Here is a 20,409-nt window from a genome sequence, read left to right as displayed (position 1 = left end):
GCAAAATGTCTCTTGTAATGTTTGTGTGTAGTGAATCAAGCTTTATGGGAGTGCAACCTTTTGAAATTCCCACTATATTCTCATTTTTGCGACGCGCCAGCAGTCAAAGTGTGACAGTGAGACAAATAACCACAGCACAATATATAGAGCTTTAGGTTTTTATAAGACTTGTAAAAAAAAAAAAAAGAAAAAAAAAAAAGAAAGAAAAAAAAACATAACACAGTAGCCAAGGCATGTCATACACTGAGTCTTTTCTTTGTTTCTCTGAGGAGTATTTACAAAACTGGCTTATGTACAGATAGCTATAACTCAGAAATAAAAGAAAGCTACATATTCCTCTAGCACAAACAAACCAGTTAGCATAATGATAATATATTTGTTATGTACAATGTAACTGGCAAGGCTAGAGCAAGGGAGGACATAACGGTCCAGCGAAAAGGTTTAAATAGCTTCAAGTATCTGTCTCGAGGTTTCATCGGAGGTTTTTTTGCCCGTCTGATGGACGCGGCTCCCTTGTGACAACCGGTTGAGCTGCAGACTGTAGTGTGGCGGGGAAAAGAAGGGGGGGGGGGGGGGGCGCTCTAGCCGGCGGAGAAGACAAACGCGCAGGTGATGTGAGAAAAAGCGGCGCCACAAGAATCATGGCTTCTCCGACCAATGCCCGGTCCTTCAGTAACTTTTAACACAAGCAGGGGAAGTCTCCTCTCCACAAGTAAAGTGATATCCAGCTTTTGGCCTGTTAGCACCTTTCCTCTTTTAACAGTTTTGAATTGGGGGGGGGGGGGGGGGGGGGGAGAAAAAAAAATAAAAAGTGCAACAGGCAAAAACAAACAAACAAACAAACAAACTAAATTAAAAAATTAAAAAATCAACTGACATGAACATACTGTTTTTTTTTCAGGGGGATTCAAAGGAACTCAGACGGGGAGACAACAGGCCTCGCAACGGTTCACGTCTCTGGACATTTAACATCTTAAGGGAATTAAAGATAGTCTTAAAAACATTCTGTCGCCTTTTAATTAATCAACAACAATCTCCAAAATGATCTTTCTTGTCACAACGCATTTCATCTGAACGATTGAAAAAAAAAAACTGAAAAAAAAAAAAAAACTGAAAATCAGCACTCAACCATCATCTAGTACCTCACACGTATTTTAAGGTCCAAATATCATGAAACCAAAGTCAGAATTGCACAGTCAGTCGTGTAGAAAAGAAGAACAAGGAAAGGTCTTGCTGTTCTTCTCGGTTAGCAGTAGTTAGGCCTACTCTAATTATAAAGCCGCTATGAAGCAAAGTGTGGCCGAGCCGAGGGCCGTCTGTCCTATTGACCGAGTGCATGAAACACTAATGCTACTTCACAACGCTCATATAACAACACTGTCGGGATCAGACGTCTCCCTTTGTTTACATTTCAGTTTAGTGTGAGTCCGTTATCTGGAGGGACGACGGGTGAATGTTCATGTACAACCGTACTGCGGAAGTCCCTCGTAGCGTCCCTCTCACAGGATAACCGTGGGAACCGGGAGCACCGTGTCGTCTCTAGTGTGATTTTTTTTAAGACCTCAGAATAAAGCAGCAAAACAGACGACTGGAATTTTTCTGTTCTTGTTTGGCTCAACGTGAAATGCCGTCAGGTGTCAAATTAGAAGAGAGTCAGAAACTCGCCGCGCTACCAGAGAGCGGACTCAAATTTAGGAGTGTCCTCTTAAGAATTTAGTGCAATTGGTTTGCAGCCGGGTACCAATTAGGATTCTGCTCCAATCAGCTGCGCCGAGCTCCGCCCTCCTCCTCGCCCCCGCCCCTCAGCAGACCGTGAGGGGCAGCGGGTCGCCGTCGCGCCGCTGGTTTTTCTTCAGCAGCTGGATGCGGTTGTGGCAGTAGAATTTGATGGCGCGCCAGTCGCGCTGGTTGCTGACCAGCAGGGGGCACTGCTGCAGGCAGCGCTCGCAGTCAGCTTTGGCCGGCACCCGGAGCTCGTTGATGTTCTGGGTCAGGTGCTCCTCCACCGCAGCGCGCTCCGCCTCGGACCACGGGCGCTTCAGGACGCCACGTTTTCCTACAGGGACGGAGGAAAGCGGAGTTACACGTCGTTCCTTGAAGACGGGTCAGTGAGCAGAGGTTGCTTTCAATAATTGACCAAATCTTCCATTTCATTGTGATTACTTTCAAAAAGAGGGTATAAGGTACAACTGAATACAAAATGTATGGAATGTGATACATAAATACAGTACACAATATTCACATTAAAATGTCATGATCGTAGTTATCACCTTTGATGTTTCCGATATGAGATGAAACTACGAACATCAAATCATGACTGACTTTTGGTTTCTTTATTAAGTTGTTTTTTTTTCTTTTTTCTTTCCATGGGAGCATTTTACCTCCGCAAATCTATTCTGATTTTAAAATAAATTAATTATATGCCATTACATAACTCTAATAATAATTATAATATTTTGATCATTCAGACGATTCACAGGTGAGTTTTGTCCTAACTGAATCAAACAAGTCCGTAAAAAAAAAAATCAAATCAAAAAATCTAAATCCAAGCATGAAAATCCAAACAGATCTTGTGGTCAGACTTTATGTGATCAAGACGAGAAAAACCCCGAGGCTGTAAATTTACCAACAACAGAGTGAAATATAAATGTGTGCAGTGAGTAAATCAAAATAAATGAGAACTATTGACATTTTAATAGCTCGGAAGAATATCGCAGAAGGAACCGTGCCCATATCAGACTGCTTATTTTTGACAACTTCAGCTACTTCAACACTTTATTGCTTTTTTAATGGGAGCTAAAGACGGAGGAACAGACACCCGAAACGACCAAAGACAAAAAAGTAAATGTCATAAATCTGACAATATGTCCTGGCTTTAGAGAACTAGGTCAGTCACACATTGTAAATTCCTCTTTGACAAAGTCATTTGGCGCAGAACCCCAAGACCGTTTCGATGCTCGGCGAGGTTTCTCGTAACTAGAGATCATTTCATTTACTGAACAAACGGAGCCTACATGTTTGAGAAAAGAAATAATCTGAAAATCTTTAGTTTTGGCTGTTTTTGCTGCCCCCCCCCCTAATAATCAGCAATCCAGTAATCCCTGTTTTCCTTAAATAGTCCAATTGAACAAAACATTTCAGTGCCCTTTAAGATGTCGTTATAAAGTGTCGTTTGCACAAGCTGCTGCTGTTTTCTACAATTAGAAAATGAGGCCAAACACCTCAGCTGACACAAGCATGACCAAACAGGAGGAACTAGATCAGACAAGCTTCCGCTCAGCATCACATTGAGAGTCATGTGCACTTCCTCCACCTCTAACTCGTTTTGCAACACTCCTTCTTGACACGGACACATTTGATCTGGACTGACCTGAGCCTCTCCTGCGGTGTTCAGGCAGACTTAGAGGATGCTGAGTGGGCATCTGAATGTTCTTAAGCTTCTTGGGTCGTCCCACCCGCCCGTTGTTCTTGCCCTTCCTGACGTAGAGCAGGGTGGGCGTTGGCGTCGGCGTAGGCGTAGGCGTGGGTGTCGGGGTCAGAGCCGGAGCCGGAGCCGGCAGCTCGGACTTCTCCTTCGTGTGCTCCCCGTCAGACTCTCCCTCTGAGTAGGAGTCCGCAGAGTTGCCCGACATCACTAGAGGAAGGGACAGAGAGAGAGCGGTGAGGAAGACGAGGACACAGGGTGACGTATGAGATCGCAGCCTGTTTCAACGTCACTAGTCTCCATCACACTCGTTCGGCCAGTCATTCCATCATCTCACCATCCAGCTCCAGGCAGATGTGGTTCAGGCTCATGCCTCTGAAAAGCACGCCGTCCCTCTCTCCACACAGCACCACCCGGCCCACCCTGCCCATCAGGCCGGGGTCCTGGCCGATGCCGGCGCAGTTCTGCGTCACGTGGTACTCCCTCTCGAGGAAGTGCTCCAACCTCTCCACGGCGCCGCCTCCCGGATGCCCGGGCTCCTCCCCCTCCCCGAGGAGCAGGAGCTGGGTGAGGATGGCCACCTGGCGGCGGACCCTGGTCTGGGTGAGGGCGCGGGGATTACGGGTCCCGCTGGAGCGGGCCAGGCTGCGCAGCAGGTCGGTGCCTCGCAGCGGCGTGGCGGGGGAGTGGTAGGGCCGCGCAAAGACGTACGGGTTGGTCGGGTCCACGCCGACATCCTGCCGCGTCTGCAGGAGGAGCTCCAGGCAGGGCTCACAGTGAGGGGGGAGGATGAGGGGCTGGACTCGTCCACGCTTACCCTGGACTCCCACCCGGGGGAGGTGAGGAAGCACCAGGCGCTCAAAGGGAGAGAGGGAGGCCTCTAACGGCGTGAGGGCGGGAGGAGCGCCGGGGGGGACGGGAACCGGACACTGGGGAGTAACTCGGGACCCATACTCGGCGATGGAGAGCTTGGAGACCTCACACTCACGCCGCCGGTTGTACAGGATGAGGAGGGCCAGGCTGGAGTGGCACAGGAGGCGCCAGGCCTCAGCAGACTGCAGCTGGCGGGACAGGGACAGGAAGGCCGAGTGCTGCAGCCGACGGAGGTAAAGCACCAGAGAGGACAGGGACGACAGGAGGGGCAGCAAGTGGTGACGCCCCGAACCGCTGCAGACAAAACAAAAGAAACGGGGTCACTATTTTTTGTTGAGATTCCTTGAAACCCTTGAAACCCTTGAAACCGTCTGTAGAGGAGAGCTGAGGTGAACAGAGATTTGTGGACACTGGAAAGTGTCTTAAACTGTTTGTGACCGATAAACAATGTAGTTTACATTTACAAAAATGAAAAATAAATTAAAAACAAAGTCTGCAGAATCCCTTTATCAAATATGAGCCTTGCAAAAATTGTATTATAATAACTATGAACTTATATTTGGCCAATAAGATATTTTAAGGTTTACGGAGCGTCACATTTCGTCGAGTTGTCCCATACTGTCCTGATCTCAACTGGTAAAGTCAAACGACAGCATAAGAATCTATAAACACAACTACAAATTCTTTGTTTTAATGCAAAGACATAGCAGTGTTATGAGAAACTATGAGAAACAACCTGATATTTCATTTAAAAGAACTGCAATCTGAATCCTCCGTCAGCGTTTTGTCTTGGAGATAATGTTGGCAGGAACCCCCCACTTCCCAGGCTGACGCTTCTACTGGCTTCAGCGCTGGTGTTTTCACAAACTCGTCCCCACAGTATGGATTTGATGCTAATGCAGTGTGTCACCACCAAAACGTGTTGTGCCACGTCTGTTCATCGTCCTGAAAAGGGCGACCCCCAGTGGAGAAACTGGAAATGGCAGTTACTTTTATTGACCTAATGCAGCTCATGTCTTTTGGATGTTTTTTTTTTTTCCCTCTTTGCAATTGATAGATTAGATCACTTTTGTCCTGTGGCCTCTGTTTCAGATCCTTGATTTAGATCAAAGCATTTATTTTCCCTGCTCACATGAATAAAATAGGCTGTGATTTGGAGATATCTCTAAAAAAAAAAAAAAAAAGTAGTCCAAACAGTCCGAAAACACAATATTCACAATATTTAATAGAAGAAGAATCAAAATAGACACATAAATACTAAAGTGAATACTACAGGTTATACTGAACATCTGAACCACCTTGACATGTTTTTATGCTTTACCAACATTTTAAAGGCATTAAAATGAAAGAACAGCAACATGTGTCATCACGAGAGGACTCAAACTTCACAGGGTCTGTATAATGGCATTGTTCTTTTGGTAGTTCAATATGACAGAATAGAAATAAATGTGATTTTTCATCTTCGCCCGTTTCACACACTGTTTTCCTTCCTGATTTCTTTATATTTACCAAGTACATTTTATGATAATCAATATCCCTTTATCTATATGCTGACAAGATATCCCATTGCCTCCACTAAATTGAAATAAAGAAATATTGATTATATCGACAGTTGAGTCATTAAAGCTGGAGGAAGTGGAGGTAATGTGTTTGTGGATCTGTTCAGGAGCGTTAACAGCAGTCTAGTACAAATTAAGTAATTTTCTGAAATGAGAAGTATTTACTTCTGACAACGCGCTCCTAAACTGGTGTTTAATAATTTGTGATTCATGTTTCAAGGAGGAAGAGCAATAATTTCAGTGAAAAATCAAATGTTACACACATTACAGAGGTATTCTCAGCTTGACTTTGTCAATTTAGACTTTGGAATATTATCAGAATAGTTCAGACATTTGCAATCACAATATCTTGATGAGGTCACTTCATGCTAGAATTGATATATTTTCCTTTTTGAATGAAAGTGCTCATGGTAAATTTCTCACACAAACTCCCCGCAGCAAAAGCTTTGGTTCTATGAAGCTTTACAAAAAAGAAGATTTGTAAATGCAGTTGAACATCTCTCTGAAACTCTGCAACTGCTAAAGGGTGCCGCTGAACGCCTCTCAGATGGAACTAAAGGAGCATCACTGTGGTAAAACTCACTTTAAAACTATGCGTGATGTTACTGTATGCATGCAAATATTCAGATTTTAAGTTGTCTTTTTTTATATTTTAATTTAAGATTACAGCCACGGCTGACTGTGCACTCACCATATTTTACCTCTGCTCTCTGTACTTTATGCAGTGATTGTTAATTGAAGCAGAATAAAGAGCTCAGGGGAAATGAAAGCAGTTTGCTACAATACTGTAAAGCAAGAGAGTTACCTCAATAAATCTTTGTCTTTGTCCTCTGGTCCACTTTCATCGTCCACCTCCATCACTCCATTCTCATCCTCCTCTTCCTCCTCATCGTACTCGTCATCCTCCTCCTTTGGTAGCTCCATCTCTTTGGCTGACTTGCTGCTGAAGGACTGAGGACACATCATCTCCACTTCCTTCACCTCCACGACCTCCACGTCGTCCTCGTCGTCCTCGTTCTCTGCGTGCTCCGCCTGTCTTTCTTTCTTGAGCTTCCTCGCCGCTCCTTTCTTGGACTGTGCCAGGGCCACCGGAGGTGGGCTTCTCTTTAGGACAGACACGGGCACGGCGTTCTGTCCCCGTGGTGGACTCAGCACCGGAGGGGTGCAGTTACCGGCCGAGGAGGCCGGGGAATGGTGGGCGGCCGTGAGACTGGGCGGAGACATGGACAGGTCCTGGACGCCGCTTTGCGGTGGATCTGAAATGGGGCTCGGTCCCGTCGCTTGAAACATTTTCGACTGTTGCTGCGTCTGCGTGTGAACTGTGGCGGGGTTCGTGCTGGGTGCCTGCAAACGGGGCATCTGCGTGTAGCGCTCGACGAGGGCGGAGCACACGTCGGGTTGGTGGGCGTGGTGTTTGTCCAAGTGGCGGCCCAGAGAGCGGAAGTGGCGTCCACAGTACTCACAGGTTTGGCGCATTGAATCTATGGACACTCCTCCTTTGGGGGCGTTTGGGGAGGCGTTCCCCGGGGCGCTGCAGCCGAGCGGAGCTGGAGGTTTGAACACGGATTTGACTGAGGAGGAGGAAGCTGACGAGCAGGGGGCGGAGGACTGCAGCGGAGGGTGGGATGAAGGGAGGGGACGGTTGTGATGAGGAACGCCGGAGGGGGAGACTGCCGGCGGACGCCCGGGCGGCGTTCGATGGGGGGTCTTTTTCTTCGAGGGAGTTCCGCGACGCTTCTTTCGGCGGCGTGGAGTGCGCCCGCGGGGGCTGGCGTTGTCCTCGTCCCCAGCCTCCGAGTCACTGGCATCAGAGTGGGAGATGGGGGAGGAGGAAGGTGAGAGGGACCAGGAAGGGGTGACAAAGTCCTGCTGCTGCCGCTGAGGCTGCTGGGCCGTCAGGGAGACGGGCTCCTCCTCCTGGAAATGACAAGTGCAGCGTTACCTTGGAGAAGGTGAATCACAAACTAAATGACATGAACAACCACATGCCTCAACGCCACTTCTAGATTTTGTGAGCTTAAATATAATCATCTATGAATTATTGGGATTCTTTGTGTTGCATTTACTATTTTACACTACTTTACTCTTGTTTTACAATTTTTTTTTAATTCACGTTTCTCTTTCTTTGTTTTTATCCACATTTCTAGTTATTTTTCTGCCTTAATCGCTGTTCATGTTTGTCAAAACCAACTGTCTTACTGCTGAAATATGAGACACAAATGAAGTTGTTTTGGTGTTTGAAGCTAAGCAGTGACCTGTTCTACAAAAGAACCATGAATCGTCTTGTGTCTGAAAGTTGTTATACAAATACATTTGCATTGCCTCACTAAAGTTGGTCTTTTAGATGTACAGATGGGTTTGACTTAGAATAACTTGAAACACTAATCACACCCCTCAAGCTTCTCCGCATTTTGTCAGTTTACACTCAAAAACGTAAAGTTTATCCAAATTGGGATTTCATGTCATTGATATTCATAAAGTTGAATATAAATGTGAACTTGAAAGAAAATGATTCGTTAAGCTGAAACAGAAACTCACGGCGCGCATTTGTATTCACCCATCAACAGCCTCTGTTTTCTCATTCAGCCAACCTTTTTGAAGGCATTGAACATGCTTAAATTATCTCAAGTGGACTCTTTATTGCTTTTGTTTTATAGTGTAAAATACGGTATTTTGGGTATCAAACCAAGAACAAGCCCAAAGAAAATGCAAAAGGACATATTTTTCCCTAATATGTTATTCCTGCCTGAGGTCATTCAAACAAATTGTTAGAAGTTGATAGAACCTGCTCCTCATGAAGACCGGCGACTCTTCCTCTGTTGTGCCCTCTTGTGGCAGATTAGTAAAACTGATCTCTTTTAAATACAAAGAGCACATTTTCCTGTATCCTCTGCTTGCTTCTTCTGGATCTCTTATAAGTCCTGGCCAACCTTTTTGTTTCCCTGTCAATAACAAATATGCGCCATTTTTGTTTTCCGAGTAAATCCTTCCCTCCTTTTGTTCCATTAATTTGTTCTTCAATATAAAGTGGTGCACTACAGTCAATTGAATTTAAAATAAGTAAGAATGATATGACCTTAAGGTGTGATTGAAGGGGGTTAAAAAAAAAAAAAAAATATTTAAAATTATCCACCAGATGCCCTCACATAATTTTAGAGCACAACTGCGACACGACTGAACCGCCGGGATCGACCAGCACGCAGCTGCTCTGCAGAGCCGTCGCCCCACGTGTCACTTACATTCTACAATAAAGTTCATATCAGTGAAGTTTTAATGTCGCTGCTGACATTAAAACTTTACAATTAAAAGAATGTTTGACTTTTGTCAACGTAATTAGATCAACAGCCAGGAGAGTTATTAAATTTTAGAGCAATAAAAAGGTGAGAGTCGCTGGCAGGAGAGTGAGGGATGTATTGATTGAGATGGAGATAAGTAATTGCAGAGATGTTTCCCAACTGGACCATTAAGTGTGGAGAGATTACAAACAGCTCAATGATACCGAGCACAAGTACTTATGGTTACTTGTCACTGTTTTGCATTAAAGGATGTTAAACCCGATTACATCTTTCGTCCTTAACATACTGCACATCATAAAGCAATTATCCAGAGAAGTGGGAGGAAGACTTCGTAATGATGATGATATTAAAACTAACATCAGCTTGCAGGATGTATCTAAATATTCAGTTTCATTTTATGTGGATTGACTAAAGATATAGGTGGTGCAAAAAGAAGCATCGGTTGCAGGTAATGTTGCACACAGTGAAAGTTCACCAGATGTTGTGATGGGCGGCGGACCTTTCCAGGGTTTTACCCGCCTTCTGCCCCATGTACGCTGGGATAAGATCCTGCTTATGTACAGAACATTGATGTATGGATGGTTTCTTAAATGTTGGAAAATCTATGTGAAATTGATTTTCCTTCATGTTTGTAAAGACGAAAAAAAAAAAAAAAGAAAGAAAAAAAAGCTATTTGAATTTGATTTCACATGTTTTAGATTTGACTTGTGTTCCACGGCAGCTCATATCAGGTCCGGTTGGAGCTCTTGGTGTTGTGTTGATACTCGTTTATTTTAATAATGGATGCAGAATAAATGTAAGTGCATCAGACATTTGATACCAAAGTTTGTAAGAACAGAAGAATTTATTTATCAATGACTCATTTGATAAAGATGTTTCACCTGTAACAAGATAAAAACCACAAAACTCTCTGTTTTTCTTTGACTACACATTTGAGAGTTAATAAATTACTTCATCATCATTCTGTTTGTAGCTTCGTCAAAACTAGTATTAGACGGATGTTTAAAGACAGCAATCACGTGATCTGTAGGAATGTAGGAGCCACAGATACACCGACAGCCAACAATTCTTCCAACAAGCATGACGGCGCTCTGAAGTGGGAGTGTGGATGAACTCAAGTGAGCGAAAACGTGGTTTTTCATCAATGGCGTACGTAGTAAGACTTAGATCGCTTGGATAAAGTCCAAGGAGACTGTAGTGAGGGATAGCAGTTTAACTAATGGTTTTTTTTCCCTGCCATCCGTGATACACTTTGTAAAGTTTCTGTTGCTTTCATGATCATGTAGATATCACAGTATCCCAGGAAAATGAATCCTCCAGCTTTAAATAAAGCAATAATTTATTTTGAATACTGTTTGATTTGATGGTTTAATTTGAAGACGATTTGAAGTATTTTATACCAAACCAAGTTTGCGTTGACAGACACCTGCTCATGAGATGGTTTGATTCTTGATTGCCTTTCTATATGGAAATTATGTGTTCTGTCATTTCAACTGTGTGCATTCAGGAAATGTTAGTTGGTGAAGAAAAAGTTGACAAACGTCTTTTACCTTCTTGATATTGTTGTTGTTCTCCGTGTCGGAGTTACACTCGTGTTGTGCCGGAGACACAGTGCCGCGGAAACCCTGTGGGACACAGAGCAATCACAATAAAACAGCCGACACACTGCTCATTAACGGTTGCCATCACAATCAGCCTCAGCTTTCACTCAATGAGAGCAGGAGGACAACCCCCTGCACCGGCAGTGGTAAGCACGGGGGTTGATTAGGGCTCCAAATCTCCAACTAACAAGCCAAACAAACGGCGACAGAAGAAAAGTCCTCTTGAGCACTGTCAGCCTTCATCATCAGTTAGGATGAGATCATCAGTCGGAGTGGAATGTAAGGTGAAGAGCAGGTTAATCGGTCAACCAGAACAACATAGTTTTGATTTTTACTCCAGCTCCATATTAAAGTCCGAGCCACGAGGAGCCTTGATTTCTCTCCAAACTTTGATGGTAACATCTCAAAATTATCAATAAAATCGTCTTCAATGGATTGTTACCATCGTGGTGTTGAGTAAATTGAGCCAATCTAATGAGATTCGTTAGAAGAACAGATGTCACGCAATAACCATTGTTGCTGTTGCTAAAGCACTATAGGTAGAATGGTAGCTGGAGCTCAGCCATCACCATGGTAACCCCATGTCTTGCTTAGCGTGTGCATGTAGTGAATGTGTGTGTGTGTGTGTGTGTGTGTGTGTGCGTGTGTGTGTGTGTGTGTGTGTGTGTGTGTGTGTGTGTTCACTTTATCTGCAGTGTGAAAAGACAAGTCAGTGTGTGACGCTGATCAGCAGTGTGCGAATACACATATGGTATGGATACCTACCGAAACCATCAGATATACGCTCTGTGTGTGTGAGTGAGTGTGTGTGTGTGTGTGTGTGTGTGTGTGTGTGTGTGTGTGTGTGTGTGTGTGTGTGTGTGTGTGTGTGTGTGTGTGTGTGTGTGTGTGTGTGTGTGTGTGTGTGTGTGTGTGTGTGTGTGTGTGTGTGTGTTTCTGCAGTTGTGAGGACAAAGTAACAGCCGTGGACAGACGGGCGAAGAAAGCTGAAGAGTGAGATCACGTCTGCTTTCACCTGCCGAAGCGGTTGGTCTCACTCTCTGGCTGTTCAGGGTAAAACCCGATTGAGACTAACTTCTTTTTCCCGTTTTACAAATATTTCATTTAAATACTTAAGGAAAATTGCACAAAGCGATTCATTTTAAAGTTGCACCCACATTTCGATGTTTCATATTTTCTGTCCACGTTTTCACGGCTGACACTATTTTTCTGCACAAAAATCTGTCGGACTTGCACTGGAAACATCAGCACATTATTAGATTGTCTATATTTGGCCCTAATATCAGCAAGGACAAAGAAGTACACTGAACATAATTGGTTTAAAAGTGTAAAATTGATTTTTGTGGGGTTATTAGAGGGGGCAGGTATTGTCCTCAAAGAAACTGAAAAGTGTAAAACCAGGGAAAAAAAGTGCCTGCATCTGTCTAACGGCACTCACCAGGTTTTCTCCCCACTCTGTCAGGCTGTAGTCCACAGTGATCTCCTCGCCCTTGGTGATGTCTCTGATGGCGATCACCACCAAGCGTACCTGGCTGCCACAGTGGACCTCTCGGATGCGGCAGTTCGGGGAGGGCGGGAAGGAGCTGGCCGTAGCAGCCGGGGCGGAGGCTGTGGGGGCAGATGGAGCTGTGGACGCTGGAGTCAGGGCCTGGGGCTGAGGGGACGCCGTGGTGGCCAGGGCGGGAGCAGGGAGCGGTGTTGAGGTTGGAGCTGAGGAGGAAGCTGGAGCTGGTGTCGAGGCTGAGCAGGGGCTGGCCTTAGATCCATTGGTGACTTTATCAGGAGCCCGGTCCGGCGTGCTACTGCAAGGTGAAGGAGAGGATTCATATACTGGGAAATCTTTTGTTAAAATGTGTAATTGTGCATCTCTACTTTTTGCTGTTTGATTTGGGAGTTCTGGGCACATCACCTCTCATTGTATTCAGTGGTGAATCAATCAGCGCACAACCACAATCTATAAAGACCTTTTAAAATGTACTTTTTTATCATTATGAACAAAGAGATTGTGTAATCAGTATTATAGCAAGAATATTAAATTGTGCTCTAAATTAACTGTGAGCACACTATTGTTGGGCTGAAAGGAAATTTGTAAGGCACATTTTTTAATGACCTTTTGCCATTTATATAGATCACAAATACATTGATGGCAGCAATCATACAGCTGCAGCTCCAGTAAGCTACATCCTAATGTGTCTAGAATATGAATATGTATGTTAAGTGTGTGTTCACATCTGTGTCACATATTGCTAAAACGGGGATATTTTGACTAAGATGAATGGAACGTAGAGACAACATTTTGGTAATTGTGCTGTGAGGTCAGTTGTTTTCTTTTTACATTTGGAGTCCAATGCAGTGAAACGAGTAAAAAGCAAACAGCGAGAATTCACACATACGAGCTCGTATCAGCGCCTCGGGGCATCAATTCTCACATGGAGCCATGCTAATTTTCTATTCATCTCGTGAGTCAAATGCATTTTTCTGACATCTCAGCCTGATTACGATGACGATAAAGAGAAAACCTGCAGGGTAGGAGAATCCCCATGACTGGCCAAAGCTGTCCTTGAGTGCTGAGGAAAGATCTGCAACATTTCTCTTTTTATTTTCTAAAAACCAAGTGAAACGAGACACCGCACCACCGAATTAATAGGCCCACTCTAACTCTCACTCACTTGGTGTGAGGAGCCGACTCCGCGCGGTAGAAAGGCCCGTCCAGCGCCGGCCGCTTATTCTCTCCTGCTTCCTTCCGATCACCTGAGAGCACAGCAACAGAATAAAAGGATTACAAACGAGGACGCAAGGACACACGCAGGCATGCGCACAAGCATAAGCACACGCACACACACGCACACAAAGGTCATCACCCCATCTCCTGGAGCACATACACAGGTGCACAGCAACACGAACGAAGGCAAACACACACACGCACGCACACACACGCACGCACACACACACACACACACACACACACACACACACACACACAGAGGCACATGCGCAAAAGTAGGTCACGCTCACTTACACACGCTCCACCCCCACAGAGACAGATGTGCGCGCGCACACACACACACACACACCCACCCACACCCACACACACACCCACACACACACACACACACACACACACACACACACACACACACACACACACACACACACACACACACACACACACACACACACACACACACACACACACACACACACACACACACACACACACACACCTGGGTTGAAGCTGTGCTCGGGCACGTTCTCCTCCTCTGTGTGTGTAACAAAGACTTTCACGGGTGTTCCTTTTCTTTTCCTTCCACAACCGCGCCTGCAGAAAAATACAAACAAAAATACACACAATTATCATTTAATCAATCGACCTACTGGCCAAACTTCACATCAATCAGGTCAGAGAGTGATCGATACGCTGATGGGCATCTAATGGATCGACACAAATTGTGTTCAGCCCTCCCATACAGGCAAATATAATATCAACAAAAAGTCCACAGTAAGTAAATCAGATTATTCCAACTCATTTTCAGTGAGTATGACAGAACTATGAATAAGATGGGGTTTTAAGTTTCACACAATCTGCATGGACCAACTTTGAGTAAATCAGTTTGGTCCAAGTACAACAAACGTCCTGGCAAAGACGCTCTTAAGCATAGTGATTTTGAAACGCTGCCATCTTTTCTCGCCACACACCAGGTTAAGATATTAAAGATCACTCAAGGCAAAAGTACATCTGAATGTTCATAAAAGGCCTGAAAGGTTCAGGTTCACTGATTACAAACGCCCCAATAAATAATAATACATTTTACCCCCTTTTTTTTTTACAAGTTAACTGAGCTGCCAAAAAATGTAATACAAACAAGTTCTTCAAGTTTCTCCAGTAGATTTTTATCCTGCGACCATAAACCAAATTTGGAAATGTAAACTCAAAACGAGTAAAAGCAAACTGAACTGAAAAAATATTTAAAGATTTAAGCAAAAACACATAATTTTTGTGTTTTTGTTTCAGAAAATTTTGTCTGTTTACGCGGAAATGGCAGAAACACTGACAGCAATGCAGTTTTTATGTAGGGCCACTAGTGGAAGCTGTGGGTTGTTTTTGTAATAAAATCCCACAGAGAACAATACAAAAAAAATCGGCACTCAAAACACAACAAAATTTAGCATTTTCTCCAACCAGGTACACCAGTTTCCTCCCGCAGTCCGAAAACATGCATCTGGCTAATTGTTGATTCTTTTTTTTCTACAAAAAATTGCTCTGGAGTCCAAACTGCATCATGGCTCCTGTTATGTACCGCACTGTTGTCACTTTCAATCCCTTGCTTCTCTTCCATAAAACAGTCCAACATTGGGGGTTTTTCTTTCAAAATATATAAAAATCATTTGAAATAAACAAATAGGACAAACACAAATTTAGATCTTAAATCCAGCAAAAGCACACGCAATAATGTGATTATTAATCCATTGATACACTGTTAAAGTACTCCTTATCGCTTATTGTCCAAAGGTAACAACAACAACAACAGCAAAACTTCAAAACTGAAAAAAGCTCCTTTAGACTTTATGCACACACATTTATTTTGTATTTCCAGTTTTTATCACCTTAAAAAAAGATTAAAGAGGCAAATAATCTTACCTTCTTGAGACTGTAAGAGTGCTGCCTTTAAATACTTTATCAGAGCAAAACCCAAACCTCATTGGGTTTCTTTGATAATTTCTTGAGTGATTTGATTGTTTTCATAAATGTAATTATCTTAAAGACACATATATTAGACATGGGGCTTACTAAAACGTTGCCTGAGGGTAATGCTGTCCAGTGAATGGTTAAATAAAATATTATAAAATGAATTACTAGATTGTCAACCTTGTATCAGGTAAGTCGCAATCACTTCAGAATCTATTTTTAAACATTTACCCAATAAGGCCTCAGTGTAACATTTGTAAATAATACATTGCATTGTAGAACAGTAGTAATAAATTAGGTAGGGCATTTTTAGTGGAGGTCTAAATCCATTTACATAATTTCTAAACTAAAAAAAAGGAGAAATCAGTGTGATTTGTGTTGTTTATATAAAACTGGATATATAGTATTGATGAAACTTTATACTTACTGTAAAGTCTTTAGGGAATATTAATCAACAGCACAAACCCAAAAATATATTTGATTTTTAACAAACAACAAATATTTCTAAACCCAATGATTCTTTTTAAAGACTGACTTTGTGTCGTTAACGTTCATCTTGATTGCCCAGCCTTCTTTTTCAATTGTGGCCTGTTGATGGATACAGTGTGCATTTCCACCACCTGTGGCTCAATGGAACAGTGTCAGGGTTTCCATCAGACAAGCTGTTAACTATGGCAGACATCTTTTATTATTTTTGTCTGCATGGGCCAACTGTGCGTGCAGCATGCTGCAGTTGTTTCTGCTCATTTGTCTCTTATTTTCTCAGTTTCTTTAGTTGCTTTTTTACTTACTTTGTCAAACTTGCTCAGATTAGTGCTGATGACTTTTGTAAACTGAGCCATCTGTGGACACAGGGACTGGGAGAAATCTGTGGGTTTTTCTTTATGCAAGATTCTGATAGGCATGACTGCAGGACACTATTATCATTGAAGGCTTTTTAGAGGGGTGGTCTCGTCATAATCCCGACATGCCACATGTTAAACTGGAGCTACACTCAAAATAATATAACTTTTATTAAAGAAAATACTTTGTTAAAAAGTCAATTATGCCTTGATTCAGTGAGGGTTGTTCCTACGGTGCTTTGACAAGAGCTCTGTTTGGTCCAGACCAGAGTTCATTCCAAAGATAGTGTGCTTTGTTTGAGAGAGTGAACTCAGGTCCGCCTGAAAACATGGGTCTTGGTTCACTTGCAAGTGAACAGAAGTCCGGTTCACGGACAATTGTCTAAAGCAGAAGGACTATCCAGTGGAATGAGCGAGAGGACACGACATAGCGCACAGTGCATTTTGGGTAGTAAACAAATAAAACTAACAGCGCAAATCCGAACAAGCAGACGCAGAAAGAAAAGGTTGGAAAATAAGGCTCTGTTTACATGACAACGAACACAAGTGCAAATGCAAAACTTTGATCGCATTTGGGGGGTCTAATTACATGACTCCAGCGATTAGATCCACAGCAACCGTGACTTTTTCATAATCCCAAGGTGGAACTTTTCTTTCATGCTTGATATTTGTAGTTGTATAGTTGAGATTTACCCCTAATAACATCTAATTTGTCATCTGTCCATACAAATGTTGGGTACTCTCTATTTTGTCAACGTGTTTAGTGTATTGTTCTCTGCACACATGTATCTGTGGTTTCATGACAAAAACAAGCAATTGTGCCCTCCTGTGGCCTGGCATACGAACTACAACGTTATCACTGTCACTCCCGCTGTTGTGTAAACGCAACACTTTTCTTTAAAGGACAAGGTGTTGTTACTTGGAATGTTGTCGTGTAAATGGAGGTCACTAGGGTCAGAAATTCAGAAGGGAACCATCCAATCAAAGGCCCTCTAATAAAAGACAACGTTAAGATAATATTAAGAGAAAAATAGACCAGAGACCAAATTTCTATCCTCTGTTGCAAGTACCACAAACGTGTTAAATGGACTTCACATATGTAACATTTCACTGCTCAATAGGTCTTAAAGTCATGATCTGTTACATTTAGCCGGCCATGCAGGGTCTTCAGACACCATTATGAGCAATTTGGGGTTTAGTGTTATACCAAAGGACATTTTGACACATGGACGGGTGGAGATGAGGGATTGAACTGCTGACCTCTAGACTGGAAGATGACCAGTTCCACCAAATGAGCCACAGCTGCCCAACACAGTGGAACTTCAACCTTTAAATTCATTATTGGCCAGTCCATATGAATTACAATGCTTTAAAGTTGGAAAAATGTGCACAACAAAATTTCAAAACTGTTTCGCAGCTCACACTTTCACCTGGGTGTGATAACACATTTTAATGCATTTTAAGAGGCACACAAGCGACAGCCTCAACTCTCAAACAGATCAACACTCTGCCTCTGTAAAGTGACACTGGATTAAAATGAGGATAGTCATTGTTCAATCCTATGATCTACTTGGTGTTTGTACTTGAGCTGTGTGACCCCGGAATCACCATTAAGGAGTGTGTCGTTACCCCAGAGAGTTCGAATGCAGCCACCTGTGTGAGCCCAGAGCAGCCGAGAGAGATTATCTTCTTCAGACTAAATCCACACCAAAACAGCCACGCTTGGCTGAGCCAAACTGATCCTGACTCGGCCGAATCGGGACTGGTTTGTTGTGAAAAATCTCAATATTGTTTTCCGTCAGTCTATTTTTTACTCACACATGACATTGCAGGCTCTTAAAACTAGGCCATAGGAAGATCGTGCTTTGGATTTTCAAGTGTTCATTAGCGTGTGTGTGTGCGTGTGTGTGTGTGTGTGTGTGTGTGTGTGTGTGTGTGTGTGTGTGTGTGTGTGTGTGTGTGTGTGTGTGTGTGTGTGTGTGTGTGTGTGTGTGTGTGTGTGTGTGTGTGTGTGTGTCTGTGTGTTACAGAGAGGAGACAAGATGGAGGGTGTGTGTTGCAGAGAAGCGAGTGCACAAAATGAGTGTTTGTATGTGTTTAAGAGAGAGGGAGAGAGAGAGAGAGGGAGAGAGAGAGAGAGAGAGAGAGAGAGGAAAACAGAAGGGAGGGTGAGTGACAGAGTGTGTGTGTGTGTGTGCGTGTGTGTGTGTGTGTGTGTGTGTGTGTGTGTGTGTGTGTGTGTGTGTGTGTGTGTGTGTGTGTGTGTGTCTGCACATTTGCTTGCGTGGAAGCTTTTGAAGCAGAAGGGGGAGGGTGTGTGTGTGTGTGTGTGTGTGTGTGTGTGTGTGTGTGTGTGTGTGTGTGTGTGTGTGTGTGTGTGTGTGTGTGTGTGTGTGTGTGTGTGTGTGTGTGTGTGTGTGCGTGTGTGTGTCTTGGAAAATTAAAATGAAATCTTGGTACCGCATATGCTGCATGCATGTGTGTTTTCTGTGTTCGGCTATTTGTTCTGGAACAACCTAGTTTATGTTCATATGTGTGTGTGTGTGTGTGTGTGTGTGTGTGTGTGTGTGTGTGTGTGTGTGTGTGTGTGTGTGTGCGTGTGGTGTTAGCGTGCAGACAACACAGTAAAGGAAGAGAGAAAAAAAGAGTTCGGACAAAAAAAGTGAAACGGCAGAAAATGGGAGGACAAGCAAAAAAAAAAAAGAAAGAGAGAAAAGCTGGGGTGAATTTTGAGGAAAAGACACCTATTCAGCTGAGATATCAACCAGGGCTAGTGTCTTTCTATTGATCCACTCCACTCCCATCTGGACTCGTCATACCCTGCGCGCATGTCTGTGTTTGTGTTTACCAGAGTGCACAAAAAAAGTGTGTGTGGCTGCATTTGTCCTCACAAGTGTACCAAGTTCTTTTTTCCCCCCCTCGCAAGGCTTTACCAACCGCTCCAACCTTGGCTTCAAAACTAGAAAATAATTCAAACAATATAATTCCCTAGAAATTCTTTCAAGCATGTTTAACAACAACTTCCTGCAATAAATGAGGCTTTTCATATCCACAACTGTGCACTTCAGTCTGGTTTTTAACTTATTGCAAGGCTATAAAAATCACAAGTGCATGTAATGGTCCAACCATTCAGTTAATACATTGATAAGATCCTCTGTGGCAACCCGCGTCCCTCAACACAACAACACACACTTCTCATGTCACAACACACTGCTGTTTGTCATGAGGATGTGACATATGACTGTGGCACAAAACAGCTGTTTTATGGGTGTTGATAGAAATGAGGAGCTGGGCAAAGACAAAATGTTTCAATAGGAACAAATAAGATTGTAGTACAATTTGATAAGTAATATTGCTGGTAACGTGTCAAGAGTCTACTGGAAACCTTAGAAAACTTTTATGAATGAATTTAAACTTTGAAACACGTAACTAGTGAATTAGCATGGTTTTATTTATCTTTTTTTTTTTATAATTCATCCATTGCTTTTCTATTCTGGAGCCAATTCATTACTACAGGCGAAGGAAGGGTACAGCCCAAATGGGTCGCCAGTCCACAGGGCAAACGCAAAGGGACACGTCACACCTATGGGCAATTTAGAAACACCAATTAACCTTAAGTATAATGTTTATAGACTGTGGAAAGCAACAGGAGAAAACCTACACACAGGGAGAACATGCCAACTCCACACAGGAAAGTCCTCAAGCTCAGAATCCAGTCCGAGATAACTCCGCCCCGAACAGTTCCAGCGCAGGAAAAACATTAAATAATCAGACATCATTTTAGGAACACCATTTAACCTCACGTGCATGTTGTTTTTTTTGATGCAGAAAACCCATGCAAACCCCACACATAAAACCCACATTTAGATCAAAACCGCGCTGCTTCAATCACTGTCCAAGTTTGTCACGATACATCATCTCGTACCATGAAGCGAACAACACCAACAACTTTCATTTCACAAGAGATCGTTCAGGAGCTCAACGCCCCCTAGCATCATGGCAGGGAATAACTTTGTGGCGCATAAAACCTTAAAGCAGAACTGCAAAAGGGTCGCAATAACATCGAGGCCACAGACTGCCATTTGTGTTGTATCGACTGGGCCTTGTTGGAAGAGACCTGATCACAC

At 43.4% G+C, this 20,409-nt stretch overlaps 1 protein-coding gene across 1 annotated transcript in view; it reads right to left on the bottom strand.

Annotated features, from left to right (window-relative positions):
• Positions 1-1,158: 1,158 nt before the first annotated feature.
• The window catches only part of LOC308109466 (uncharacterized protein), a 24,775-nt gene continuing 5,524 nt past the window's right edge, over positions 1,159-20,409 (bottom strand). The window contains exons 2-9 of the mRNA XM_080463038.1: positions 13,978-14,072; positions 13,423-13,504; positions 12,192-12,555; positions 10,703-10,777; positions 6,662-7,773; positions 3,762-4,591; positions 3,371-3,634; positions 1,159-2,056 (exon numbers count right to left, since the gene is read on the bottom strand). Coding sequence (XP_080319164.1) covers positions 1,803-2,056; positions 3,371-3,634; positions 3,762-4,591; positions 6,662-7,773; positions 10,703-10,777; positions 12,192-12,555; positions 13,423-13,504; positions 13,978-14,072 — 3,076 coding nt within the window. The 3' untranslated portion in view covers positions 1,159-1,802. The remainder of the gene's footprint in view (positions 2,057-3,370; positions 3,635-3,761; positions 4,592-6,661; positions 7,774-10,702; positions 10,778-12,191; positions 12,556-13,422; positions 13,505-13,977; positions 14,073-20,409) is intronic.

The sequence above is a fragment of the Lipophrys pholis genome (assembly GCF_963383615.2).
Source record: "Lipophrys pholis genome assembly, chromosome: 5".
NCBI lineage: Eukaryota > Metazoa > Chordata > Actinopteri > Blenniiformes > Blenniidae > Lipophrys > Lipophrys pholis.
This window is presented reverse-complemented; position numbering and strand designations above follow the sequence as displayed.